This window comes from Lampris incognitus, chromosome 3 (genome assembly GCF_029633865.1).
Source record: "Lampris incognitus isolate fLamInc1 chromosome 3, fLamInc1.hap2, whole genome shotgun sequence".
NCBI lineage: Eukaryota > Metazoa > Chordata > Actinopteri > Lampriformes > Lampridae > Lampris > Lampris incognitus.
Genome location: NC_079213.1, coordinates 110,967,569 through 110,979,603, shown reverse-complemented (window position 1 = coordinate 110,979,603; position 12,035 = coordinate 110,967,569). Strand labels below are relative to the sequence as shown.

Below are 12,035 nucleotides of genomic sequence, written 5' to 3'. Positions count from 1 at the left end.
TGCAGCCAAATATCAAAGCCCATAGCTGGAAATTGAGTTTTCTGGTAATTACAATGAAGACTTGTTTTACCTGTGTGAGACAGGTGTGGTCATCTCGGTACCTAACATGTTGTTACAAACATGGTTGCTTCTTCTCTTCTGTGAAGCTGTGCTTATGTAAAACTGTAAAAGTATTTTCTTGTTAAGTGATGTTCTTCTTCGCTGTCCTTTTCAGTGTTCCTCGTTGTGTACTCGTCATTTAAACGTGCTTCTTTAACCAGGTGTACTGTGTGCTCTAAATGTGTACCTTGCACTGTTGAATAAAATGCGACCAGAGATATTCTCCCTCTACGGTGCCTTTTTTAAACCACAGACATGCAGTCATAATGGGAATATTTCTCTGCATTAAGTATTTAATTGTACATACTTGAAACGGCATCATAACAGACATTTTTCACTCAATATGGTTTTGCAATTTACAGGCGAACTGATTCTTCTGTCTTAAGAAAATGTCTTGCAGTAACTAATACAAAGAAGACAGTATTACTGTTTGCTTTGACTGGTTGGCTTGCACAAAAAAAACACCTGTGGGATTTTCACATCAATCATTTAGAACAGAAAAAAATTAGTTAACTCTTTTTCTTACTTATGGGGGGGTGGGGGATTCCTAGTGCAGTCTTTACAAACTTGCCCTGTGTACTGCATCCACTGACCGATATAATATTAAAGCAGAGCCACCAAATCTCTGTCTGTAACCAGAAGGAAAATAACCATATGAAGTTATAAGTTTGTTTTTTTTTAGTTTTTTTTTTTACACGTGTTCACTTGCTCATTTCAGAACTACAGGATACTGTGAGGATGGGGGCAATTCACCAATCCATCCCTTGTAACTGGGAAGAAACCCCCCCCCACTAAATCTTGCATTTGAATTATTTTTTTGCCATGGCTGAAAGATCTGTCGCCCTGTTCTCTTCCTCTACACCAGTATCCTCCCAATCATCACCTCCGACTTCTTCATCTAGGAACACAAACGAAGGGTGGTCTTAAGTGAGCGCCTTAACAGCACACGCATTGTTATCTCAACTCACCGACTGGGAAATAAACTGGGAATTTATGCTCGTCTATGGTGAGCGTGTGCTAAAGAGGCTGTAAATTCCCTAAGCAAAAAGGGGGGGGGGGAGAGATACATTGTCATGGGAGGAGTTTTGAGATGTTATAGTTTGATACCCAATTTCTGACTTATTTCGCTGGCCTCCACTCCGGTGATAAAAGGAACGATTATCAAGCTACGCCAGTACCTTGCTCCTCGTCATCCACAAGCACAGCGGCGCCATCTTCGGTCAGCCTAATCAAGCGACTGTTTAGCAGCAACCGTCTGAGATGACTGGGGCTTCCACTCAGGGCTCTGATCCGGGGACAGCAGGACCAGAGCCTGGCCAGGGGGACACGGACACAACTGCCAGCAAGGACAAGCACAGTTTCAGTTCAACAAATCAGACAGGCTTAGGTTTAACTCTAGAATATAGTTGCCATTTAGAAATCGGAGACATCCCCACGTCACTTATTACGTTTTACCAAAACGCAAACCCTCCAGTCTAAAGGGGAACACTGCAGATACTTTCATCTCAGATACACTTGGCATATGGTGGAGTGATGGTTTCATATTTAAAGTCTTGTAATAAGAAGGACCAAAGTGCTGCTCCTGTAAATGCCGAACAATTGACTCAGTATTTATCACTCCGGCATTCTGATAGTCGCGAGATGGTCTGGTGAGGTATCATACGTTCTGGTTTTTGTCGATTCTGACAGCAGCATTTCGGTCCCTTAACTTAATAAGTAATTCTGATTTTCAGATTTTTTCCATTAGCATGTCTTTATGTAAATGTAGTGTCTCATTAGCTGTTCAGATTCCTAAGATTTTCCTACTCCAGCATTACACCTATGCTAATGGAAGGTTCTCTTTGCACACATATTTAGGATCAAGCAGAATTCAATACTAAAGGCACATGTAAGAACAAATCTGGCCAATTAAGGGCATTTCTGGACCCAATATTGATTTTGTCTTTTCCACTTCTTGTGAGAAGTTTGTGACCTATAACCTGTACAGGTCTGACTTCTAGGAACGCACCGGTCTTGTCTGTAGGATTCCTTAAGTCCCTCGCCATTCATTCCAAACTCCTCCTCATCCTCAGGAGCACGTGTCTCACTCCACTCCACCAGATCTTTTGTTTCTCCAAAACCTGTCGAGGTTTTAAGGTTTTGTTAGAACAAAAACACGTTCGTACCACCCACGTTTTATCAACACAGATGAGTTACTTGAACATATTCATATCTACAACTACTACTTTTGGCTGCTGCCGTTACGGGTCGCCACAGCGGATCATCGCTTTCCATCTTTTCCTGTCCTCCGCATCTTCCTCTGTCACGCCAGCCAACTGCATGTCCTCCCTCACCACATCCATCCTCATCACCTATGAACAAATATGAACACATTCATATCAAAGAAGCAAAATTAAGTATTTCGTTTCATTTGCGGGGAGAGTACACAAAGAAATCTCCACAAATAATTAGAAATACATGGTTTTCATAGGAAACAGAACCCAACATTTGCTAGATTAAAACTGAAAGAGAAAAAAAAGGAGAGAATACAAGGGTTTTTTCAGGATGCTGACAACACATTGTTCTGGTTCTCCACCTGTCTGGCTCTCCTTCACCTCCGTCTCTTTTTCACCGTCAGTCTGACAGAATGTCAAACCCTCGTCCCTCTCTCCAGCCATTTCCCCTGTCCATCCCCACCTCAGTCGCTTGGTCTGGCACAGCACCTCAGCCACCAGGACCTTCTCAAGGAGGTTGGCATCATTCAGACTGGGATAGTCTACATTGTACAGCTATAGTCAAGAGAATGGGGAACATGATATAAACTCATCAGAACTTGATCAAGTCTTCATTTTTCTTTGCCAGCTCTGACTGGTCTGTAGGACTACATGTTAAAAATCACTCCAATGTTTTTTCATAGCAGTTTACCCCCCCCTTTTTTTCTCCCCAATATCCGGCCAATTACCCCCCTTCCGAGCCGTCCCGGTCGCTGCTCCACCCCCCCTGCCGATCCGGGGAGGGCTGCAGACTATCACATGCCACCTCCAATACATGTGGAGTCACTAGCTGCTTTTCATCTGACACTGAGGAGTTTCACCAGGGGGGATGTAGCGCAGGGGAGGATCACGCTACCCCCCAGTTCCCCCTCCCCTCCTAAACAGGTGCCCCAACTGACCAGATGAGGCACTAGTGCAGCGACCAGGACACACACCCACATCCGGCTTCCCACCCGCAGACACAGACAATTGTGTCTGTAGGGACACCCGACCAAACCGGAGGTAACACGGGAATTCTAACCGGAGACCCCCGTGTTGGTAGGCAACACGGGGGTACAGCCCCTTAAAGCCAGAATTCATGTCACTAATGTCCCACTGATGCGCAGCTAAATTGATAAGGAACAGGCAAAAAAAATTGTCTAAAATAGCACCCAGGGTACATTTCTGAGAAAGGGGGTATACATCCAGGATAAAATAGCCCTGCAATAACATGGAGCTTATTAGTAAGGAAAAGCTCACTTTAGGGCCACAGTGTCAATCTCATTTATTGTCAGCTGAGAAACTTCATGATGTTAAGCAGTCTAGTTCAGGACTCAACTGTCAATTTAACTTCTGGCTTTTCCCCCCAACTTTGTGGCAAGTTGGGACAGTAAGAAACCTTCCTCCAAGGTTTCACCAACCTTTACGAAGCTTCCCAGTATAACTGATCAAATGTAAGAGTAATTTTGGATAATAAATTCCTATTCACTGTCCCAGAGCGCTCTCAAATGATCAAGTGAGCCGTCCGTGACACAGTTCCCAATTTTCTGTCAGGCACACGCACATATTACATAACCACAAGCCTCCATCCGTGACCAGTCTCAAGAGCCGTGTACATAAAACTGGGACGCAGTGTTCAACGCACCAGCGTGTATGGGAAGAGGTCACCGACGTCATCTCTCAGTTGAGCTCGGGCATCGTTTCTTCTGATCCTTTTAAAAACTGCAATCTGAGAGCAGAAGCCAAATGTCTCCAGCATGCCAGGTGGTGGCTGTCCTACGCCTGTGAACTGCACTTCATAACCATATTCCCCACACACCTTCAGAGCCCTGAGACAAGACACAACACACACACACACACACACACACAAATTCACAACAACATTCAGTCCAATCAATTGTTTGTTAATTCAGGAAAAACATTGTTTGGAGTCAGAGATACAGTACAGAAGCACACATTAACATGACTTATAGTCAGAATGTTTCTTTAACCCTGCCTGTTTTAAAAGGGAGCTCATTATGATTCTTTTTACATAAACGTGTGAATATGATGAATAAATTAAGAGTTTGTCAGCGCTGGGTAATGGGCTGTAGGTTTTTTTTTGGTATACTTTATTAATTCCCGTGGGGAAATTCTGCTCTGCATTTAACCCATCGTGCAGCACCCGGGGACCAACTCCAGTTGGTCTCGCCATGCCTTGCTAAGGGGCACAGACAGGAGTATTAACCCTAACATGCATGTCTTTTTGATGGTGGGGGAAACCGGAGCACCTGGAGAAAACCCACCGCAGACTCGGGGGGGAAAACATGCAAACTCCACAGAGGACGACCCCTCCCCCCAAAGTTGGACAACCCCGGGGTTCGAATCCAGGACCTTCTTGCTGTGAGGCGACGGCGCTAACCACTGGCCCACCATGCCGCCCAAATAAAATTTTTAAAACAGGGCTGCAATACAACGTTAAAGCTAGAACTCATCGCTTTTCCGTTTAACATTGCCTTGTTGCGTGAAGTCTCTCCGGCTAGCGAACCAAACGCTGAAAGGTCTTGGCTGGATTATCCTGATGTAGTCTTCTACACAGTCAGTCTGAGTCTGGTGTCTCTTCTTTTTAAGAGGTTTGTTTCATTTAACTATCGAGGTTGAAGTTCAAGGGTCAGACTGACTAAGTCAGTACATCACAGACTGTACGCTGTATTTGTGCATAAGATTATTGCGTAACCTACCTTGTTCAGTTTTTTTTCTCAGAAGATCCTGTTTTGTAAACATGATCTCTTATTGTTCACACGTACTGGTATTTGACATTATTGAATATAACTACTGATGACACAGGAGCTTGTGAAAACCAAAGATCAATTACGTAGGCTGGAAAAACAAACTAGGGGGCTTGTGCTTGCTGGTGAGGTGCATGCCAGGCGTCTTGCAGCATTTAGGGGTTGAGCCCAGCAGTTCCTGAACCCTGTTGCAAGCAATATGCTTTTCTCCGTTTCCCCATCTCTCTTTCGTCAATCCCTACTCCACACTATCTAACATGCCTGAAACTAATCCAGAAGAATGACATACCAACACCGAAACTCAGCTCTGGTCCACTCAAACTTGTGGTCACTGTGCCTGAAGCCTTTCAGTCCACGGAAAAGGGGGTTAAACTCAGAGTTTGGGGTGCTAACAATAACCGACACTGGGGTCATGTAGCCAAAGACCACCTCACCGAATCGGCTCACATCAGCAGGCTGAAGGTGCTCTATGCTGAAGAGAGAGAGAATGACATATAAAAGGAAGAGAGAGATGAAGATGTTGGGAGAGCAATAGATTAAAGAAAATAAGTGGAAGAAGAAAGCAATGTTAAGAGAGATGAGGAAAAACAAACATGAAAACGTGATTCAGGCTTCATGAACCTCAAACCACTCATTAAAAGACTGACTTTCAACTATTGATTAAGAACCAAACTGGTATTTACAGTTCTATACTGGTCACAAGATCAAATCCTCTGAGACGTGCATCTTTTTGGGTGACAGAGCCCTGGTACAGCTGGATGTTCAGTGAACTAAAACTGGGCTGCAGATAGTTAAATGGGAGAGGTGCAAGTCCATACCTGGGAAAAAATAAAAACAAGTCCGCACACCATTATGCTCTCAACACAGTGTACTCACGGCACCAATGACCTTCAAATCTACCTGACAATCATGGCATGTGTGTTTTACTGTCCTTGGTTCATATGAGTGAGGAAAAACATGTCTGTCATTTCAGTCTGGGTCTCAAAAATTTAGGCCAACTTCTGAAGGCCATGCTTGTTTCTATCAGGTTTTCATAAGCGCCACCCAAATCTACAGAAGGTCTCAGTCAATTTAACATATTTCATGACGGTTTACGTCAAAAAGAAGATGAATTTTACTCCTCAAATGTACATTCCATCCTTGAGGACTGCACCGTTGATGTCCACTCCAACCAGCAGCTCAATTTCATGGTGAAATTTCAGCTTTTTGAGGAGGGCGCAGTCATTGCACCCCAAGTCCACCACCTAATGCAAGGAATGAAAGGAGCAAGTAATTGGGGAAGAAAATTCGGCCCTCGCACGGCTTCCATTTGTGTTTTTAAGAACGTATTCCTGCATGTAGACAGCAAACGTACACGCCGCAGCAAAACACATCACAATCTCTCTGCTGAGACGGTCTCAACAGGGGGGTTCATAGTTCACTACAATTTGGATTGTACATGGAGTTTTCCAAAGTTTCACACAGCCTCAAAAGTCTTTGAGGACAAGCACCAGCCGATTTCTGAAACTGACCAGGTCATCCACAATGAACTTAAGGCCTAGAAGGTCCCCCCATCTTTACATGCAACTGATTCTGTTCTAACCGAACTCAGGATTACTGAATAAGGTAAAATGAACTTAAACATATATTGACATGTCAAATAAGCACTGATCCGTATGGCAGGCCGAACTCACACATGATACAAATGAAAATGTAACTGAATTGAAAAGACTATAGGCCTGAGTAGATCTGAAATGAATATAATCAATGTAAATTTGACTGGTCAAAATGATTATGTAAATAATAAACACATTGACGATCAAGTATGCATGACTCAAATAACTTATTTAAGGGAACTAAAATACCCTTACGCATAAAATACATGTGAATGATGAGGAAATGTGTCAGTTATGCAAATGAGTGATTTCAGGTTTTGATTTTTTTTTATTATATATTTGCAATAAATTCTGGAAACATGTTTTCACTTTGTCATTACGGGTTATTGAGTGTAGATGGATGGGCAAAAATGGCAATTTTATCCATTAAAATTGAACCTAAAATACACTAACATGTGCAAGAAGTGAAGGGGTCTGACTTTCTGAAGCCACTAACTTTGGTAAACGCTGCTGCATCTCAGTGAAGTCAGGGTTCAGCGTTTGGTGATAGTCTGCCATCTATGCTAGCTAACGTGTAGCTGTAGGGTGGGGCAATAATTTGTTTTTCTTCTTTCACATGGTTATGTATCGGGATGAAATTTGCATATTGTCATATAGTGACACACCAATTTGTCCAAATTAATGATAACGAATTGAGAATCTATTTCCTAAATTTTTCACAAAATCCGGTCTGAAATATCCAAGTTTGAAAAGTACTGTAGCGTTCACTGCCATTAACAAAAAAACACTTCAAAACTTACAACTGAGTGGTGCTTTAGTCATGCCGGGTGTTGGCCACAGCCAAGCCACACACACTGCCATTAAACCCGACTCACAGATCCTTCTTTCTCTCTCTCCATAGACCTGACCCACTAACCCTCGACTCAGCAACAGTGTACTGCCCCCCGGAACTGCAAAACATCTCCCCCAACTGATACCCCCCCCCCCCGGTGAACCTGAACACACTAGACTTGCCCCCCCCCCATTAAAGTCCTCAACCCCAAGCAAAAAGTCTCTAAACCTAGGAGGAGTTGCCGCCTCCTCAGTCACCCCGTAGCCGTTCTGTCCTGGTTGGTCCTCCCCTGGCTCTGGTTGGGGTTACCCCACCTCCCCAAGGAAGTGAGCTGGGCACTGGGGCAGCAGATTGAGTCCCACTTATTGCGTCATCCGGGCTGGCTGCTACAACAACCCCCCCCCTTCCCCAGATGTCACGGCAGGCAACACGGGTGTTCTTCCCTCCCCTCCAGTCATCTGAGGCATTGCAGAGCCCCTGTATGGCACCAGCTGATCACGTTGTAGCGCCAATTTGTGGCCCCGTAGAGGCAATTGTACCTGATAGACAACCTCTCCTAGCCACTCCAAGACCAAGCAAGGCCCTATCCAGTGGCTGTACAGTTTAGGGTACCTGCCCTTTTTCTGGGTCAAGGTGTATAGACCCAAACTAGCTCCCTGGCTGCAAAGTGTTGCACCCTGGCACAGAGGTCATAATTCCTTTTCTGCTGCAACCCCGCACTCTGTAATTGCCTCCGGGTGTATGCATGTGCGGTGTCTAAACGGTCCTGAAGCTGCCTGAAGTAGCTTGGACCTGCAGGGGCAGATGGTACTTCTGGGGCCTGTCTAAAAGCCAGCGCCACAGGGGTCCTCATTTCCCTGCCCAACGTGAGGAGGGCCAGTGCGCATGAAGTGAAGTCCTGGACCGCAGAGTGGCATGCCATAAGGACCAGGGGTAAGTGCATATCCCAGTCGAGCAGATGAGTGGATGTTAAGATAGATAACTGTTCAGCTAGGGTGCGGTTAAACCGCTCCACTAACCCGTCACTCTGGGGGTGGAGGGATACTGTGCGAGTCTTAGTTATTCCCAGCCGCTCACAGATGGTGGAAAAAACCCTGGATTCAAAATTTCTCCCCTGGTCTCTATGGATGGATTCCGGGACCCCTAGCCTGCTAAATATTCCTTCAACCAGGGCATTAACAACGGTCTCGGCCTCCTGGTCCGGCAGTGCATAGGCCTCTGGCCAATTAGTGAAGTAGTCCACAGCAGTGAGTATGAAGCAGTTCCCCTGTGATATACGTGGGAATGGCCCCACAATGTCAACACCCACCTGCTGCATGGGTTCTCCCACTGGAAACTGCTGTGGCTCAGCCCTCGACTGGCCCTGTCCCCCTCAATATTTAAAAGAGGTGAATTTGTCCCCCCCAAAAAATATATAATGAACACAGACAGTCGAACTACTTAAAGCGTCATTCATACTTGTTTTCCAACGATTTCGTACACCCCTATGCTTGGACCATACCATTTTAACCTTGCCACTGGGATTGCCGACCTCGTTGCTGTCTCGCAGTTGCTCCTGACAACCAGGAGACCGGAGCATGAATGATGGTGTAAGCAAGTGTAAGTAACGTAGCTAGCCAGCTTGCTTGTCTAGCGCAGTACACCACCCTTTCTTACCTTTGGGGTTTCTAAGTTAGATTTTCTTAAATATCTCCAGATGAATTATAGCCTTATCTAGTTTATAACTTGTGTTTGGGGTTATCAGTTCAGACCCCCTCGCGAACTAGCTAGCTAGCTAGTGTAACCGGTTATTTTCTTGCCCAGTGCGGGATTCGATACGGGGTGTACTGCACCACAAGGCGACATCACTAACCGCTCGGCTAAAGGGTCAGACCCGTTAGCTAGGGGCTAACGTGTGTTATTAGCAGTTTACACTAGCTAGCGCTTGCTAACAGTAGCCCCTAGACGTTTATGTTAGCTTAAATGAACTTGAACTGATCATTTCGGGCACATGAGACAACATAATGGGTACATCTACAAACCAATTTGTGCCAAGGGTATTGTATTGGTTCAAATGCATACAAATTCACCAGAATGCAGGAAATTAAATGTGCGATGCTCAAAATTTCCAGAAGGGGGACCGGGGGACCCCCTGACCCCCCCCCCCGCTACAGGTGTGGCCGACTCGACCGCAGGAGCTCCGGTCGAGGGCGCTGCTTAACTCACCCTACTCAGTCCGCTGGCTAGGATCCAACAGCAGCACCCTAGCCAGCGCATCACCCGTCTAACAGAGCAAGCCGGGGTGCTTTCCGTTCATCCCACCAAGCGTTCGCCCCGTCCAACAGTTCAAACTGGGAGCGGAAAGCCTCCCAAGTCCGACTCGCCGGTAGGCGTTTCTATACCTGCAAGTTTACGCAGCTCCAGGGCGCCGCCATCTTGTACGCGACGGCTTTTCCCGCGGGCAACGCGGCGCGGAATAGCAGCCGACAGCCGAGCCCCCTGCAGCGGCTGCAGGGGGTGTAGGCTCTCGTTTCACCTCGGTGCCTCTCCGTCACCATCCCCGGCCACGCGCTGCCCTCGAGACGCTCGCGCGGCACCGCCATTTTGAGCGCCCGTCGTCTTCCTCCCATCTTGATTTGCGCCGGAGGTTGCAGCCGTGAAGATGGCCGACGCAAGCGTCCGGTCAACAGCTAGCGTTAGCTGCCCGGCTCACAGCGTGGCTGTACGGTCCAATATTAAGTTTACTTCTGTAAACTACTAATAAGACACGTTAGCCCCTAGCTAATGGGACGTAAACTACTAATAAGACACGTTAGCCCCTAGCTAACTTCTGTAAACTACTAATAAGACACGTTAGCCCCTAGCTAACTTCTGTAAACTACTAATAAGACACGTTAGCCCCTAGCTAACTTATTAGTAGTTTACACTTATAACAATGGCTGTAGCGTTCACCGCTATTTAAAACACACACACTTCGAAACACGGCGCCATTAAGCCCAACTCGCAGGCCGTCTCTCTCCCTCCGTAGACCAGACCCGCTAACCCCCCCCCCGGACCTGCGACATATCTCCCCCAACCAACCAACTCTTATCCCCCCCGGGAAGCCCAACACGCTACAGTACTTTTGGGTCGATAGTTCCGGTTGTTTTATGGTACCAAACCGTACAGTGAGATAAGCCTCAGTCACGACTCTTAAAACGCGTTATTTCTGCATGTAAGCGGATCCGTATCGTGGTGTAAAGGCCCCCGAAATGCGGACTGACGGCTCTCATTCCGCCCGGCAGTGGTACGTGTGAGCGACACAGCAGGGCTGATTAGAAACTAGCTGCGTCAGTTAGACTAATTAGACAAACACTAGCTTGTTGGCAAAGACAATTACGTTTCGCTAAACGTCGAACAGTAACGACCTTTTTGGGCTTGATCCTCTGGACGAACTCGACAACAAACTGATATCTCTGTTTGAACAGCGGCGGGCTGAAGCTCACAATCATGGTCGACGTTCCTCTCGTTCAGTGGGAGCGGCGCGCCGGCCACGTCGTGCCTTTATACGGGGGAACTGGCCGCTAGATGGCGGAAGACCAATTTCCTCTTCTTCTTCTTCTTCTTCTTCATTGTCTTCAAACAACTAAATGGCGCATTACCGCTCCCAGCTGGTATGGAGTGTGGATCGCAACGTCTATTATTTATGTTAACCCCCCCCCCTCCCAAAAAACAAAAAAAACAAAAAGGGGAAGATTAACTTTAAAAAAAGAAACTTTATTTAACCAACGTTGACATGTACAACGGTGGAGTGAGTATATTAGAGGGCCCGCTCAGGTTGGACGGTTTGGAGACAAAGCAAGAGAGGCAAGATGGAGATGGTTTGGACATGTGTGGAGGAGAGATGCTGGGTATATTGGGAGAAGGATGCTGAATATGGAGCTGCCAGGGAAGAGGAGAAGAGGAAGGCCAAAGAGGAGGTTTATGATGTGGTGAGGGAGGACATGCAGGTGGCTGGTGTGACAAGAAGAAGATGCAGAGGACAGGAAGAGATGGAGACGGGTGACGTGGCGACTCCTAACAGGAGCAGCCAAAAGTAGTAGTAGTAGTAGTAGTAGTAGTAGTAGTAGTAGATCAGAATATGAATCTGAATGTGGGACCTCGCCGTGACTAACAAGTATTACTATAATCTCCCATTCCAGGCAGCTCTATCTCCACACAAACACCCCGCTCTTCTCCCTGGCTGTGTCCGACCTGCTTGTGGGACTCCTGGTGATGCCAGTGGAGATCTCTACTCACATTCCTGCTGGTGTCTGGGTAAATTCACATACACTTTTTTTTTTTTTTTTGCTTTTTGCCTCTTCAGCTTCATCCTCACCTCTGCCTTCGTGGAAAGCGTGCAGCACATAGCGATGGACCGCTGTTCGGCCCTTTGTGGCCCTCTGCTCTATTCGTCCGGGATAACCGCAGAGTCTAAACCGGTGTGTTTGTGTTAGATTTGGTCTGTTTTGCACAACTCGGGACAAGCAGTTATCTCAGTCCTAGATGTTTA

At 46.4% G+C, this 12,035-nt stretch overlaps 1 protein-coding gene across 1 annotated transcript; it reads right to left on the bottom strand.

Moving 5' to 3' along the window:
- Positions 1-467: 467 nt before the first annotated feature.
- henmt1 (HEN methyltransferase 1) lies at positions 468-10,995 on the bottom strand. Its single transcript, XM_056276924.1, has 10 exons — positions 10,912-10,995; positions 6,230-6,342; positions 5,782-5,916; positions 5,388-5,570; positions 3,976-4,159; positions 2,675-2,867; positions 2,365-2,450; positions 2,108-2,190; positions 1,278-1,435; positions 468-997 (listed from the first exon to the last, which is right to left on the bottom strand). Exons 1-10 carry the CDS (start codon positions 10,993-10,995, stop codon positions 909-911), a joined length of 1,308 nt encoding a protein of 435 aa, XP_056132899.1. The 3' UTR covers positions 468-908.
- Between the last annotated feature and the right edge of the window lie 1,040 nt (positions 10,996-12,035).